The 17,717-nt window shown below is 39.4% G+C and overlaps 1 protein-coding gene across 6 annotated transcripts in view; it reads left to right on the plus strand.

Moving 5' to 3' along the window:
• The window catches only part of ano2b (anoctamin 2b), a 76,155-nt gene that overhangs the window by 41,942 nt on the left and 16,496 nt on the right, over nt 1-17,717 (plus strand). For all 6 annotated transcript variants that reach the window (XR_014870371.1, XM_085138748.1, XM_085138749.1 and 3 more), the window contains 9 exons: nt 3,340-3,414; nt 3,866-4,067; nt 5,333-5,444; nt 5,575-5,632; nt 5,750-5,850; nt 7,699-7,841; nt 13,536-13,688; nt 14,267-14,319; nt 16,032-16,210. Coding sequence is in view for 5 of the 6 variants with exons in the window: in XM_085138748.1 (XP_084994874.1) it covers nt 3,340-3,414; nt 3,866-4,067; nt 5,333-5,444; nt 5,575-5,632; nt 5,750-5,850; nt 7,699-7,841; nt 13,536-13,688; nt 14,267-14,319; nt 16,032-16,210 (1,076 nt within the window). In the remaining variant the exon portion in view is untranslated. The remainder of the gene's footprint in view (nt 1-3,339; nt 3,415-3,865; nt 4,068-5,332; nt 5,445-5,574; nt 5,633-5,749; nt 5,851-7,698; nt 7,842-13,535; nt 13,689-14,266; nt 14,320-16,031; nt 16,211-17,717) is intronic.

A 17,717-nucleotide genomic window follows, 5' to 3' on the forward strand; every position in this document is an offset into this window, starting at 1 on the left:
AGACAAAAGGCCCTCCGTTTGAAAGGCTAACGACTCTGTTCCAACAGAATAATGAGAAAGAAAAATGTTAGCAAAATTGTGTATTTTTAAATCAAATGTATTTCGTCACTTGTAATCAGGATAAAACCTGTTTGTTATTTCTCAACATTGCACTCTGAGTGCAAACAAACACACTTTCCAGCGTTCACAAGTTTAAAAGACTCAACGAGGTCGTTTTCAAGAAGCTTGCCAAAACCATCCGGTAAGTTAACTAAATGTGTTGGTTTGTTGTCTGAACACAGTGTAGACATCTGCTGCTGGTTACCATGTAAAAACAAAGTAGAACGCACAAGTTGATTTACACACTTAGATCTAAACTGACAAGTATGCACATAGTGCCAACGTTACATTCAAGTGCTAACATGTTTTATTATTCTAGTAATAGTCTTTTAAAAAAGGTTAATATGAAGAATTTATACTTGGTAGCAGTAATAGTAGTGCATACATAGTACTATTTAAAGTGGTCGTGGTAGTGTCTGTGAAAAGTAGAAACTACTGATGATAACTTGTTGCAGTTTAACGCAGCCTTATTTTACATTTCATTTAAATCTTGTTTTGCTCTTCTGTCTCTAGCAGATTGGAAATTTGTCACGAGTCCCGGTGTGATCAAATTTTCCTTTAGCACTTGAACCAGGCTAAGAGAGAGTCTGGAAAAGGGGGAGGAGAAGTGAGAAGATGGTATGGCTTTATTTTGATTGTTTTTGGTTTTTGCTGAAATATTGTTCCTTTTAAATATTTTTGGTGTTAATGGTTTCTTGGATTTGTTACATGATTTGTCCTTTTGTAGGTCATTATTTAACAAATTAGTAGCTGAACTTTTGAAACACAGCAATGGAGAACCAGTGAGGTGGAGTCTAATTCAGAATGCCAGAGAGATATAAAAAGTCAGTCTCTGTTTTAGCTTTTATTTATTACCTAGCAAATTCTCATTTTTAACTAAAACTTAATTAGGATTGGGTTTTTAAAATGACTTAAGTGTCTTTTTTTTTGTTATAGGTCTTCAATCAGCAGCGAACAACCTACAACCTGACCCCAAGTGAAAGGCTTCTGGGCTCACTGTCTCTCTGGGAATACATGCCAAAAGCTGCAAAGTGAACAATGTTGTAGAACTGAAGTGACAATAAAAAAACTTCACATTTAAGAGATTTGTTTGTAATCCAATAATTTACATGGCAAACACCTCATAATTAATGTGTCTCTTAAAGTTTGTAGTGGGCTTGAAAAACACATTATTAATTTTATAAAAACATAACTTGAATGTAGCATACACACCCCAGATCTGCAGTGCAAATGTTGGAGCAACCAAAGGACTACCTAATGATGTATGCAAGAAACATGCTTTAATGGTTAAGGCTGTCTGAATGTGCATTTACTATTTAGTGAAAAAACCAAGAGGTCCTCAGATGACTAAAGGGCAGAACTCTTGAGTGGTTGAAGCAATTAGACCAGTATTAATGTAGTTCTAATAAATGTCAAAATGTGTCCTTGCATGCAGAAATGTGTACTTCATTTTAATTCTACAAGGTTCAAAATCCGTATTTTGAACCTTGTAAGACACCTAGAGGTGGTGTCTTACTCTAAATCTCAGATTAAATGTCTAACACTCCTCTTTCAGCCCACTGTATAAGCTTATTCGTCACGGTTCATGTATATTTGCCTGTTTCTGTTTTTAAAAAGCTTGTATTGCACGGAGTACAATGTCATCATATTCACTAGATTCACTAGATGGTGCCATTGCACTGCCAGGCTGCATAATCCTTCTTCAGAGTATACAGGGTTTTGATCCACTCAGTTCTGTGTGTGCAAACTGACTTCCTATCACTGTGTGAAGATGTTCATGTATGCATTATTTCCATATGCCTATAAGGTGGTGCACCTGGGGCTGGAAGATTTGAAACAGTTTGACAGCGGGTTTTGTTCTACTGTAAACTGTAACTACTTTCAATTCAATTTTCAATTTCAATTCAATTCAATTTTATTTATATAGCGCCAAATCACAACAAATGTCGCCTCAAGGCGCTTCATAGATACAGAGAAAAGCCCAACAATCATATGACCCCCTATGAGCAAGCACTTTGGCGACAGTGGGAAGGAAAAACTCCCTTTTAACAGGAAGAAACCTCCGGCAGAACCAGGCTCAGGGAGGGGCGGCCATCTGCTGCGACCGGTTGGGGTGAGAGAAGGAAGACAGGATAAAGACATGCTGTGGAAGAGAGACAGAGGTTAATAACAGATACGATTCAATACAGAGAGGTCTGTTAATACATAGTGAGTGAGAAAGGTGACTGGAAAGGAAAAACTCAATGCATCATGGGAATCCCCCGGCAGCCTACATCTATTGCAGCATAACTAAGGGAGGATTCAGGGTCACCTGGTCCAGCCCTAACTATATGCTTTAGCAAAAAGGAAAGTTTTAAGCCTAATCTTAAAAGTAGAGATAGTGTCTGTCTCCTGAATCCAAACTGGAAGCTGGTTCCACAGAAGAGGGGCCTGAAAACTGAAGGCTTTCCCTCCCATTCTACTTTTAAATACTCTAGGAACAACAAGTAGGCCTGCAGAGCGAGAGCGAAGTGCTCTAATAGGGTGATATGGTACTACAAGGTCATTAAGATAAGATGGGGCCTGATTATTTAAGACCTTGTATGTGAGGGGCAGGATTTTGAATTCAATTCTGGATTTAACTTTCCATTATTAAAATTTCTGACATTCCGGGCGAGACTTTTGTTTGCACAGGGTTTAGTAGCTGGGCAAAACCAGATCCTTCTGTCATCTCCTAGCACTTTAAATTATGCATTGCTGTAACCTGGTTTTTGAGGTTGTAGAAATCAATCTTCCTATCTGAATCTTGGCAAGAAAGCAGATACTTGTGTTTTCTTACACCTGAAATCGCTCCAAAGTAGAAGCCAGTTAATGTGGTTAATGCCTGGGAGAATGGATGAATCAGCTGGGAGTCATCTGGATGTTAGAGATTCTCTGGAATAAAACAATGTCCTCAAGCTAGTGTTTGAATTTAGGCTGCGTACAGTAAAACACATTTTTATGCTCCCTTATGTCTGTGCTGAGATGTGGTAATGTTCCCCGTGGTCGTGTGAAATTCACTGGCTGCTTGTTTCGCTCTAAACTCAGTTTTACAAACCATTTAAAAGGAGGAAACGGCTTTCTTTTTCTCTCTTTTTAAGACGTCTCTGTAGGCTCTCTGTTCTGGATGACAGATTTAAAAACAAACTTAAAGATCCACAGATTCCTGTATGACTGATTTGGAATTTTCCCTCTTTTGTCCTCCTCTGTTCTTTCTGTCAGTCTCCTATAGAGAAGCTGACCTGGAAAGATCGCCTTCCCGGATACTTGATAAATGTATCCTCTATCCTCTTCATGGTGAGTATTTAAAGATGTGTTTTAGGGCCAGTGTAGGATGAGAAAAATGTATATGCAGAGCTGGGAATAAAAGGGATTCCTTTTTTTTTCTTAAGATCCATTTGACTTTATAAGGTTGGATTGACCTCATCAAGCAACAGCGGATAACAGAATACAATTAGATCCTTCTTTCCAGTTGGATTTAGCAGTAAAGAAATACTTTTAGCTCAAACTTACCAAAGCACACATTTTTTTTCTTCTAAAGTTACCACTTTAAGCACGAGTTTCTCAACATTACTATCCCCCTCCCTGAGATATGTATGATTTTAAAATAAGGTTTGGTTACATCTGATCTAGCCTAGCCATTTCATTTTCTAAGAATTGAAGTGTGAGAGCATAATAAGTCTAGCCATTGCTCTATAACGATTTGAGTAATAACTACTCTTCCTTTGCTTGTGTTTTTTGCTCCCAGTTTGCGCTGACATTTTCTGCAGTTTTCGGCGTCATCATTTACCGCATCACAATCTCTGCGATCATGGCGATGAGCCCTGACCCGGAGATCAGGCACAATGTTCGGGTGACAGTCACTGCCACCGCGGTCATCATCAACCTTGTGGTTATCTTGATTCTGGATGAAATCTACGGCGCTGTGGCAGTGTGGTTAACTGAGCTAGGTACACACACAGATGTCATTTTACTCTATTCTAGTAAAGTAACTTTGGCTTCAAGTACCAGAGAGAATGGGGGGGAAACTGGATCCACTGGTGAACACTGCTAAAAACCTTGATTGGTTTTCTTTCCTGCCAAGAGTTAAGTAAAAAGATCATTAACATTTGAATATCTTTAATAATGAAGCTGTAACTGCACAAGATGTTAGCTTAGCTTAACAGTCACCATGCATGATATCAAGTTTCACAGTCATCAAAGTCTGATTAACTTTAGAAATGTATTTTTTGAATTGCTATAAGTATAACATATAGTTTTAAAAAAAATATTGCAAGTGGGTCATAAAGTTACTCCCCAAACTGGTCGTTTCTGTGATTTATATATATATATTTATTTATTTTATACAAGCTATTCATACATCCTGTTAACTACAGTTTATTTACCAATATAAACAAAAAAAAGAAAAACAAACCAAAATTTGGAAATCACTTTTTGGGAACATGTACTGGCATGACAGTTGCAACAGACTGATATTTCCTACGTTAAGGATAGGCCAGTAGATTGCCCTGGTTTTGTTTCTAAGCTAAGGTAATCATATCCTGCTAGTAATTTACTCCTTGAATCTAATCTAACCCTGATTTCTGGAAATCAGGGAGTTGTTTCAAATATCCAGAATGACACGTTTACAAATGCTAGGAGTAAAATAATGCCTAGGTCTCTTGATAAACATGTAATCATCTTCATCTTCTGTATCTGAGAAAGAGTCCTTCTGCCTCATGGTGGACAGCTTGATAAAACTTTGATGTTTTCATGCTCCAGCCATCCCATCAGTCATCCCAGGAGGGTTTTCCTACATTTATATTCATATTCAAAACCTCTAAAATAGAAAAAAATTAGATGGAGAAATGTGTGTGTGTGTGTGTGTGTGTGTGTGTGTGTGTGTGTGTGTGTGTGATGATGTGCAATGTGAAAAGTTCCGGTATTTTAACCTACTTCCAGCACAGTGATCATGTTAAACTCTCTTCACTTGCAGAGTTGTCACTTTCTGCTGAACAGATGCCATTCTTATGTAGTCATAACAGTCTAGAGTCACTGTAGAAAAAATAATGTGGACGCCTTAGAAATACAAGCCTAATAAAGCTGTGCATGTGTTTGCTTCATGTTTCTTTTACATGGGCCCCATTTCATTTCTATTAGCATGCCTCTTTTTCTGTAGCCCTCATGAAATACCGTGCTAACTCTTTCTCACTGTTTCACATCAACTATTTTTCAGAGATTCCTAAAACAGAAACCAACTTTGAAGAGCGGCTCATCCTGAAAGCCTTCTTACTCAAGTTTATGAACGCATATGCTCCCATCTTTTACGTGGCTTTCTTCAAGGGACGGTAAGCCCTCTGTGTTTGTGTTCACCATTGTACCATGAACACCACATCGGAAATGTCAGCTATAAAATGACACCAACTTCTTTTTAGTGTCACTACAAGGACCTAATGTTTTTTTTGTATGTTTTTGCAGGTTTGCTGGACGCCCGGGAAATTATGTGTATGTGTTTAATGATTTTCGGATGGAGGAGGTGTGTGATTTTATCTTTAAACATAAGTTTGTTTTTCATTTGGATTAGCAAAATTGGATTCAAAAGTTACAGTGTAATGTGTAAAAAAAAAAAAAAAAAATGATATGTATCCCCCAGTGTGCTCCAGGAGGGTGCCTCATTGAGTTGTGTATTCAGCTCAGCATCATCATGTTGGGGAAGCAACTAATCCAGAACAACATCTTTGAGATTGGCATCCCGTAAGTCCATCGATTTGTATGAAGATAAAAATGAAAAGAAGCAGTCAGGCAATAAGATCGTCCCTTGTATGTGTATTGCTAGTGTTTGATCTCATTTGGACATTGACATAATAACACCCACTTCTTTCCCCAGCCGCTTACTCTAACCCTGAAAATCAAAAATGAATACCTAACCCTTACCCTAAACCTATGCCAGTGCACTGAACCTATAATTAATGGCTACAGAAAAACCAACAATCTTTATACCTAACCATAACTCAATTATAAACCTGACACTAAAACCACATTTTGAGCCTCAACAATGCCTTCAAACACACGGGGACGAGTGTTTTGTGACTGTTGGTCCCCACAAGTATAGTAGCATGCCAATTTTCTATTCCCACAAAGATGTCTAAACACACACACACACAGGCGCACACCTATATATTTGCTGACAATTTCTTGCAGCATCTGCTCTGCCCTTTCTTGTTCTAGTAACATTCCTTCCATGTCTGGACAGTGGTTTTGTGTAATAGCTTAGCATTAACGTGCATGTCTGAAAGCTCAAAGGTCATCTACGTTTATAACAAATGTCAACCTTACACCCTTTTTAGCTTCAGGCTACACTTTTATTGTTGCTTTACTCCCTCACTCATTAGGTGAGCTTCATCAAAAGCTCTGTTAGTCATCTTGATGGATCTGCAAGTCGCAGCACATGCAATCATATCCGCATGCTATCCTTTCCACTGTTACACATTCATCTCCTTAAAAAAGTTTCACACCTGGTAGAATTGCTGTGTGCAGTTTCCAATCTTTGTTTTTCTTTTGACGATGTACCTGATCCTAACAGTACCTGTCCGTATATCTAAGAGACTGATAAAGCCAGCTCAGAGTGTGTGGACATTATCAGTTTGTGCTAGTTATTGAACTAAAATCACGAGAAAAAAATGTACAGATAAAATAAAACAAATACTGGGTTAATCACAAGTATCAAGTCTTGAATTATGTTTTTGAAGGTTGTTACTGGACATTCCCTGTATCCGCAAAGCGTAGAATACATCAAAATACACCTACCCAGTGCAACATTAATAACTCATTGTAGCAGTTGTTCATGTTATTTTTATTTTTTTAAACAACAGCTGCTTAAAGTATTTAGGTGTGTGGCTCGTCACATGTGCCCTGTTGCTCCATGTGTGTTTATGCAAACAAGACATAAAAAATATTTAGGTTGTATTGTATATCCCTTCACCAAACTGCAAACACGCATGCATATTTATGGTTGTATTACTCGTGTAGGAGTGCATTCTTAGAGAAACACCCATGCTCTCACTTGCCTTCACTGTCTCGTCAGTTCTCTGTTGGCTGTTCCCTTTTTCGCTTACATGAAAACCCTAAAACATTCAGCCCCTGGCTGTCAGTTCACTGGGTTTTCAACAAACATCAGCATTTCAGCACCTCTGTAAATACTTATTTTGCTATTATGTTTCACAAGCAGTCTGCAAATCTTTTATTGTTCCAGCTAAGGTCTAGAGAGTTTTAACGACTCTGTGCTGTGCTAGACACTCCAAATGCGATCGTTTTGTTGGAGTCATTGCACTCATTCAACTGCATCGGTGCCACCTATTTTAGTTTCCAGCTTTGATATCTTTTACTGAAAGTAAACAAGAAAGCAGGAATTGTGAGTGGAAGGTATTCATGCCCTGCCTGTGACAACTTTGGAATGGATTTTTGCAGTAGGGATAAATCACAGCTATAACCCAGCAGTCAGCCGGAGCCTTACACATATACTGTATGTGGATTTCAGTACAGTTGCAGTAAAGGTAAAGTCTTTTATTCTCTTTGCACTTTCATCTTCCTTCATTTTAACAGGAAATTGAAGAAATTGGTCCGTACATTAAAGGAAAAAGAAACGACACCAAAGGCGAAGGAGGAAGAGAAGCCACCTCAGCAGTGGAACCTGGACTATGCCCTGGCTCCCTTTGAAGGCCTCACTCCAGAATACATGGAGATGAGTGAGTATGCATGCACACAGAGGAAAATGGCCTCACAGCCTGTAGCCTGAAAACTTATATAAGACATATAAGACGTTTACATTATGCTGCTTTCCAACAGATGTCACTGCAAAACTGTGCAGTGCTGTGAGTTGATGAACTCTGTATACTACAGTGGAATGCAAGGACATTTACAGGAAGGCAAGCAGAGACGAAAGACAGAAAATATTAAAACAGGAGGCATTAGTTTTTAAAATAAGAACAATAGTATTTATAATATTTATTTATAATAATGGCAAGGATTCCAATAAACCACTTTAAGCTGGAGCTGCCCAATTTATCATTGCCTGACACCACTCCATGCTATTTACGCCGTTTTAAATGTATAGGCTTGCCATCAGTGTTGAGTGTTTAATAGCACCTTGGATAAGCAACAACTTCTCAGTTCTTTGTATGGCATCTTAGACAGGTAAGATGCCATACTCCTCAGATACAGTATCGAGGATACTTGAGGGCGCATGAGAGTTTGGCCAACAAGTTTGTGTTTTCTGGACTTGGACATGGCATTCGACCTTGTCCCTGGGGTGTCCTGTGGGAGGTGCTTCGGGAAGCGTGATACAGCTGTTGCAGGAGTTTAGTCCGCTGGCAATAAGTCGGACTCGTTTCCGGTGGGTGATGGCAGAGCTGCCCTTTGTCACCGATTCTGTTCATAATTTCTAGGCGTAGCCAAGTGGCAGAAGGCTTCCACTTAGATGGTCTCAGAATCTCATCTCTGTCTTTTTGCAGATGATGTAGTTCTGTTGGCTTCATCAGGTGATGTCACCCAGTGCATGCTGGAGGCCATGTTAGATATCAGTGAGGTTGCTGACTGGCAGCTTTGAACTCAGTGAAACCTTATAAATGTTGTTTTTTACAATACGGCTGAATGCTATGCTTTACTGTAAACCCTGACAGAACAGACTTCTTGTTTTATTGGATTTTAAATCATTTTGACCATGTTTTTAACTCTGTGGTACTGACAGGTTTTTGGTACCTGGTGGCACTGTGATTAGCACTGTTGCCTCACAGCAAGAACTCCAGGGCCTTTCTGTGTGGGGTTTTCTTGTTCAATCCGTGTCAGCGTGGCTTCTTTTCGGGTACTCCGGCTTCCTCCTGCAGCCCAAAGACATGCAGTTATTAGGGATAGGTTAACTGGTGATTCTAAATTGTTCATAGGCGTGAATGTGAGTGTGAATGGTTGTGTCTCTCTGTGTTAGCCCTGCAACAGGCTGACAATTTGTCTAGCATACTGTTACGAAATCAGTTTCACCCCGGTTCTTTTTATTCCTCGGGCATCCAGAGACGGCACCGGAACTCAGTAGTCATTTCCACAAAACCTTTATTCATCTTTATCCATCTTCATTTAAGCATGCATCTTCTAGAAGGGAAGACGTGCAAGGCCGGTGTCCCTCTGCAGGTCTTCCACTCCTTTGTTTGTCAGCTTTATAGAAGCGACCCCATCATAAAACCCCCATGGTGTGCTGCAAACTCTGTGTCTGTGTGTGTATGCACGAGCACGTGAGTGCCTGTGTGTGCGCGTACTCGTATGTCTATGTGAGTGCACGTGAGTGAGTGTGCATGTAGGTGTGGGTGCGTCATAACAGTCAAAGCACTGTGTGTGTGTCTCTGTGTTTGTGACTTCCTGCCGGTCATAAAAGTAATCTCCTCACCTAAGCTACACCAAATTCCTCTACACAACAGAGAAAACAGAGTTAACATATTACAAACACTGAGACCCCCACCCAGGTCTCCCCTGGGGAATTTCCACTCAACATTAACTTCTCTTTTCACAGTTCAAAGTGGGGGAGGGCCTCCTAGAAATCTACTCCTAAATTCATGACACACTCAGGCCTTTATTGTATCCAGGGCAGTGTCAGTGTCTCTACAATAATTCTGCACAGCCTGCTATGGGGCGAGTTGGATGAGAGGAAGAAGATGGATGGATAGAGGAGCATTTGGACCCAGAAATTGTTACTTACTTCAAAATTAAGAAGGAGATTTCAAAATTTTTTTTAAGCTCATTAGAAACAAAACAAAGCATTTTGTACCTCTCATCAAAAGGCACAGCTAAAACACAACAGCCAATACAGTGAGGATAACCTATGACAGGGGAGAGTAAATTCCATGCATCCATGCCTGTTTTGCAAACAATGAAGCTAGTGCTATTTTGACTGAATTTCATTTAAGCCCCAACATTTTTCTTTGATTGGTTGATTACATTTTTTTGAGTCAATCTAATTTAGAGTGAGCTTGTGAAGCTGCCTCTTTCAAAAGGTTTTACTGAATAGATAAATGAACATACATTTGAACCCAAATTTGTACAGAGAATAAAAGAAAACAAGAAACTGAGATACAATCAACAAACAAATGAAAGACGTGCAATGTTTGAAGGAGACATGCAGTGCTGGCCTCCATGCTGCACGGCTTGAGGTGTCTGATCATTTCCCCACTGCTGATAGAAGTCTAAGCGCTGCAGCAGTTTCACAAACATGCATCAACAAGCTTGACCTGTAAAAGAATTTCGTGTTGATCTCCGTGAACCCATAAAATGGGCCGTGTTTTCCTTGGATATCAGTGCCATATAGAACTTGTGTAACAGTGTTTTCAAAGTGAAGTTTTCTTGGCAGAATTTGATGTTTGTGGGAACCTTACACTTGGTTTCTATTAAGAACATCAAAATGATGGTAGTTTTATACTGCTGTAAAGTAATCCAGGTCAAACTGGATGAAAACCTGATTTTTATGTTTCTGCTGTGTTTTAGTCTTTTGATCATGCTTGAAATGATTTCATGTGACATGAATAGAGTGAGGACGGGCGGAACAAGAAGACTGATGTAGCTGTAGGGCACACAGAGGAATGTCAGAAATGTCTGACACATGCACTATAGCGAGTGTGTGACTCATTTTTTAATTTAATGTATGCGCATCTTTCTTTGTGTGACTGGGTCGAACTCGTTAACCTCGGCTCAGGTAGATGTTGGGTTATTCTAAGCTTGCCCTTTAGCGCTCGCTGTGCCTCGGCCGTATTTTCTTCCTTTCCACTCATTGTCTCAGTGTAGTGTCTTGAGGTGAAGCCGTCAGTCTTCCGCTCGCTGGAAATCCCCGTTCCCACACTGCTAAAGTTCCAATGCTCTGACAGAAGTCCTGCATTGGCCGCAGTCAGGAATACTGCCTTGTGTTTCTCAGGTTTCCTTTCAGCATTCTTCACAAGCGGGTGAACTGATCATGAGACGACTTGTTAGACAATTTATTGCTCCAAACCCAGCCCCATTTTGCTTTGTCAAACCAATCAGACTGTAAGTTAAACAGGTTATTGATGCTAATATCATATGAAAGCTTTTACAATACTAAGTGGGGAAAAATTAGTATCACAGCACAAGATTTCAGCTGACGTCACAGCACATTTGCTCTAACAAATGCCAGTCCAGTTCTACCCAGTGTCCAAATAAACTGCCTAACTGCCTTTATGGTCCTCAGCCAAAAATCCAGACTTTATACTACTTTCTAGGTTACTGCTTCCACTCTGTGTGGTTCATCCATCTAAACCTATTGTTTTTAACTAACATCTATGGTTATACAAAACCTACACGGATATATTGATTATGATGTTTGACAAATTCAGATTAAATCCACCTGATTAAATATCTCAGTCACACAGCACACAGTGTAGATGCACTCTCATTAAACACTGCTTAATCATAAAATGCCTCAGCTTGGCTGCTGCAGCAGAGGGTTTAACCATAAAAGGCATCTTCTGAACCACCAAAAAGCCCAGACTGACAGTGTGACTCTTGACCAGACAAATGACTGTTCATAAATGTCAATCCGAGGGTGTATTAGTGGCTACTGAAAAAATGTGCTTCCTGTGTTGTGGGTTTGATTTCCTTCTCATATTGCGTGAGATGTGGAAGAGCAGAAACACAATTGGAACCCAAAGTATTTGAGCAGTGGCGCTTCTTTGGTAGCTTGCCTATAGTGGATTTTAAACAATCAATATGTGATTGAAGTACAGACTTTTTCAGCTTTAATTCCTGGTCACATCCCCACATTTTCAGGGCTTGTTTCTAATACTTTGCCTTCAAAAAATTTGCATCTGTTACCGCCTGAAGTCTATAAGCCATCAGCATCACCAAATGTAATAGTTTAAATTTGAGATGCTCTTTCAGGCCTTTACTGCAGCTGCTTTCTGTTGCTGCTTGTTTGTGGGTCTCTCTGCCTTCAGTTTTACCTTCAGTCACCGAAGATTGCTGTCTTGGGTTGAGATCAGGTGACTGACTTGACCATTGAAGAATATCCCGTGTCTTTGCCTTGACAAACTCCTGGGTTTCTTTTGCAGTATGCTTTGGATCATTATCCATGTGCACTGGGAAGCACTATCTGATCTGTTTTGCAGCATTTTTGTGAATCTAAGCAGAGAGTACAACTCTGTGCTCTTCATAATTTATCCTGTTACTTCTATCAGCAGTCACATCATCATTTAACACTATTGATGTGGTTCCAGTGGTTGCCATACTTGCCAATCCCATAACACTGCCTCCTCCATGTTTGACAGATGACGTTATGCACTTCAGAGCAGATTCTCTGCTTCTTTGTGTTTTTTTTCTTAACATCATTTTGGTACAAGTTAATCTTGCTTTCATCTGTCTGTTTTCATCCCCAGACCTGTGCAGGCTCTTTTAGATGTTTTTTGGTCTAATCTGGGCTTATTCTTTGTAAATGTGACCAATGGTTTGCACCACTGGTCACATACTTCTGTATTTTCATTCATACTGGCAATTGTAGACTTTGCCATTGTCACCTCTTTGTTGGTTTGTTGATGTTGTGAAGGGTTTTTTCCTAATCAAGGAAATAATTCTGTCATTTTGCACTGCAGGCATCTTCTGTGGCCTGCTGAGCTGCCCCAGTGCATTCATTCTTTTTATGAAGCTACCAGATTGTGGAAACTGGATCGAAAGATAAAAACTGCTTGTCTCTCAATTGTGCGATTTCTTTTAAGCCTATGAAAATGGGAGACTGTGTATAAAAGCTGACGTAAACAGTTAGTCTAATGCTTTTGTTGAACCAGCTGAAAGTCTGCACTTGAATTACATCCTGATCATTTGATTTAAAACTCTGTGGTGGCGTACAGAGACAAAACTGCCAAAAACAAGCATCATCGTCCAAAAACCTGTCGACCTAACTGCAACTTCACAAGGGTTAACTTGAAAACAGTTTTGAGGTAGATCCAGAGATTTTCAGTTAAACAACTTTTCTCTCCAAAGCAAAATGTGCCAAACACTGGGGCTTATGTTAGCATGTGACATAAACTTGAACGTTGTAAACATCTGATTTGTTTTACTTTTCAATGGTTCAATGTTCTTTGTGTGAAACTTTCATGAGTCCCGTTTTTGTTTTGCATGAGGCTTTGGGAGCATGTATTGTTCATCTTTATACTTAGATCATCACATCATCTACATGTAGAATGGCCATTAATATCATCAGCAAAATTACAGTAGGAAGTATGGGATATATCAACAGTTAACATGTAAGCAGTGATTTTTTTTAAATTGGTAATTGTAAGTATTGGTTTAAATATAGAACTTATTTATCTGAATACATGTAGACAAATTACCAAAAAACGTTTTAATGTCCTATATTATACATCCGATAGATGTAATAACTGTTTCTCTTTCTGCAGTCATCCAGTTTGGTTTCGTCTCTCTGTTCGTGGCTTCTTTCCCGCTGGCTCCTCTCTTTGCCCTGCTGAACAATATCATTGAGATCAGATTGGATGCCAAGAAGTTTGTTACAGAGCTGCGTAGGCCAGTCGCTGCTCGAGCTAAAGACATTGGTAAGCTAATCTGACACTCAGTTTATGAATCGCCATTCTAAGCATCAACACGATGCTAAAATCATCTTAAACCAGTCTGATTTGATTCTTTGAGTTAGCAGTGGCATCAGGCAGTTTGGCTAATCTCACTAATACAGACTGAAACCTCTCAGCTTGATTTCCAAGCATTTTTCGCTGTACCCAGATACTTTTAAAGAGGTTTAATAAGCCCAAAAGTCACACTGTAAGGCAACTGATTCAATAACATTTTTCTAGGTAACTGATATCACCAGAATGATGGTTTGCCAGCCAAATAATTCAATTTGGATTTTTGAAATAAGTAAATTCATGATCATCAGATGTATTATTTTGTCTATGTGTAGCTAAGCTCTGGTCTATATGCAGATCTCTTACAAATTAGCAAACATTTGCATCACACTCAGTTATAAATATATCCTTTAAATACTTTATAGGTAAAGTTTAACTGACTGTCTCAGTCCCTATACAGCTTTATTACTGTACCTAATACAGACTTTCCTGTTTTTCCTGTTTATTCCCTTCAACTTGTCCTTCTGTCTTTTTTGCTTCTCACCTTACAGGCATTTGGTACAATGTACTAAGTGGAATGGGCAAGTTCTCAGTCATTATAAATGTAAGTATAAACACAATGTTCCACTCTTCCAGGTTTCTAAATTAGTAAATGAGGAAAAATAAAAACCTGAAGATAATTATTCTACAAATATTGTAGTAATATGTGTGTTTTAATTACTTCACAAAACACCCGAAGACTTAAACATTTATCACTGTTGGTGTAATTGGTAGTCAATTTAAAGTCCTCTACAGCTCAGTTTATCTTGGGGAAAATGGTTGTATAGTATATATGTTGCATATACTGCATGGATCTTCCACTTCTTCATGTCTTTATAAGATTAAATGTTACCTGTTTTTAGAGACCGGAGACAGGAATGCACTAACAAAGTTGGCATAATGGTGCATTTCCAGACTTCTCTAACACAGATCTCTGTGCTGCTATAAGATTCAAAGTGCCTTAGAAATTATCAAAGAACAGAGAACAAGTGTAAAGTGCAAACGGGTCCAAACAGATCTCCTTTGAGCAGCACCTGGTGAGGAAATCCTCCTTTTAAAAGGTAGAAACCTTCAACAGAACTAGTCTCTGGATGGGCGGCCATATTTCTTGACTGATTAGTTAATAAGTAGTTAAATAATTGTGTATTATAGTTTTTTAATAAAAAAGATATTTGCAATTTTGGGTCAAATTTTACATGCAGGCATGGATAATGTGTGAAATACTCTTTTGGATCTGCTGATTAGACCTTTTGTCAATTTCATAACCTCATGAGATCCCAGAGTTGTATCTGAAATACATAAATATGCAATGTTTGTGGAGGGGAGGGGGGGGGAAGGGGGGTCAGGAAGGTTCTGCTTTGCATTTGTCTCTGGCCAGTGAGCTAAAGCCCATCTAGTTTACTTTTAATACTAAACAGATTTGTGGCGAATCCAAAAACAAGCAGCAGGAGTTTTTAATGTAATCTAGATCTGAGGGATTGGACACACACTGTGGACCGTGGCTCTGTGGGTCTTCTCAGCCTGGCTGGGGGGCTTCTTTGCCTCCCTCCTGCTGCGTGCCCAGCCTGGAGGCTGCGGTCCGTGACCGGCTCCCGGTGCAGACGGTTCCCTGTGATAGTGTTTCCTCACCTGGCTCATGTCTGTCCAGCCCAATTTTACTTTTTTTGTGTGTGTGTGTGTGTGTGTGTGTGTGTGTGTGTGTGTGTGTGTGTGTGTGTGTGTGTGTGTGTCCATGATTGTTTATGTTAATGAGAGAGTGGGGAGTGAGTTGGAGGGCAGGGTGGGGTGGGCTGCTTTTAACCATGTAAATGTGCTGCATTGCTGTATGAAAAGTGCTTTATAAATAAAGATTGATTGATTGACCAGGAGCTTCACAACAATGGCAGATGTGTATCTATCAGTTCTACTGACTTTAATGTTCCTTAAACTCAAATGTATATTAAACAAATGCACAGTTTACCAGATTTTTGCTCCTTGTAACCCCTGTCCCTCCTCTCACTGAAAAGAACAGGCATCAGTCTGAGGTTTTCTGTCCTTTACAGCTACAGATAGTTTGGCTTTGAGTAATAGCTGATCGTGTTCTGATTTGATTCTGGTCTTACAGCAGCTTAATAAGCTGCATTCTTCACTGTGAGAATGTTTCCTTAAAAACCAAATTGAAGAAGACGTGAACAGCATAAAACATGATTCAGTTTTTATACTTTTATATATCACTGGTCCTGACAGACAGACAGTTTCACTCTTTCTGTTTTGGTGTCTTTGTCTTTCTGTCTACAGGCCTTTGTGATCTCCTTTACGTCCGACTTCATCCCCAGGCTCGTTTACGAGTACATGTACAGTCCGACGGGCACCATGCACGGCTTCATTGACCACACGCTGTCCTACTTCAACGTGTCCGATTTAAAACCTGGCACAGCACCACACAACTCTGAGCTTGGAAACATAACTTTATGCCGGTAAAACACACACCCATGCTCACGAAGTATATTTGTAGCAATTACGTTTTGCTCACATTTCTTTGGGACGAGCACTTCTGTATTCAGCAAATAGCCAGTCAACATGGCAACATTGTTGCTTTTGTTCCCTCAACTGCCAGTGAAGTATTTGGTGAGCATTCAAGAAAACATTCAGGCCAATTCATCTATTTTTACATCTGAGGAATTTAATTTGGGGAAGGATAAAACAGCATTACTGTGTTTTGTCATAACTTATCATTTTGGCCTTTGCAGAAACATGCAAACAGTCTCTGTAGTAACAATGATTCACTCAGATTATTATGTATAAATATATGTATAAAAGGTTAATGGCCCTTTAATCTTGACTAAAGAATGTTTGTTTCATGGAGTTGAAATCGTCTCTTTATATCTGAACTTGTATTTGAGTTTAGGAACTTTATTTAGTGCTTTCAACATTTATCACTGGTCTCAAAAATGTTTCTGAGATAAATTTAGTTAAACGTTGCTAATTTTGAAAATCATTACAAGTTTGGATTGCTTAAGAGTGTTTTGTTTGGGGTACAACAAACACTTTTTAATGCTCAACCTGAAGGCCTGTTCTGCATCTAATATTATATATCTAATATTAAACTCCACTCTGAGGGAGGGACAGCTGATTTATTGATTGTTTTTCACTTGCTTTTTCTTGAGTTGGGTTGTGCTACAGGGCTAAGGGCTGCAGTTGAATGAACCAAAAACCTTTTGTAGTCGTCATTATCATACCAAATTGATGTATTAATATTTTGTGCTAGCTACAAATATGAAACACTCAATTAAACAGCGAGGAACTAAGTTCTTCATTAAGACTCACCATCGCACCCTCATGCAAACTGTAATGCCACTTTGAATGTGGAAACAACAAGAATGGATCGGAAAGGCATTATCGCAAAATGCACAATTGTATCTTTTATGCATTTTCACTCATTCCGCTGGTAAGCATCTTTCATAATATCAATATAAAGCTTTGCAGAGGAAAAGGTCATGGATGCCGGCGCCCACAGACAACTGAGGCCGACCTGCTGTTACATAAGATGGCAAAGAATTACCATGCGAGAATGCAGTCTTTGTACTACTGTAGGCTGATATGTCACATCGCAAGAATGACCAGATAGTGTTCGCCTTGAACGTTTCATAGGCGTGAAATTGACTGCGGGATGTTCCAGGAAGATTTTGTGTGTCTGCAGTGAGCAGAGCTGTGTAGTCATGTATAGACTGTATCTAGACAGTGCTGCTGATGTGGGCAGTGCCTCTGGGCTCAGGGCAAATGATTCAGCTCTGAATTTCAGATTCTCCAGACAATGGTTGCCTTTTTTTTTCTTCTTCTTCTTTCTGGCCCAGTTAATTTGGGGTTCGGGACATATGGATGAATACATGCAATAGTCAAGATGAATGGATGGATAGTTATGTCAGAGGATGCAGAGATGAGGGGAGATATCATTGAACTGATGATCAGATAACAAACCAAAGG

Source organism: Neolamprologus multifasciatus, chromosome 17 (genome assembly GCF_963576455.1).
Source record: "Neolamprologus multifasciatus chromosome 17, fNeoMul1.2, whole genome shotgun sequence".
In the NCBI taxonomy this organism is placed as follows: Eukaryota; Metazoa; Chordata; class Actinopteri; order Cichliformes; family Cichlidae; genus Neolamprologus; species Neolamprologus multifasciatus.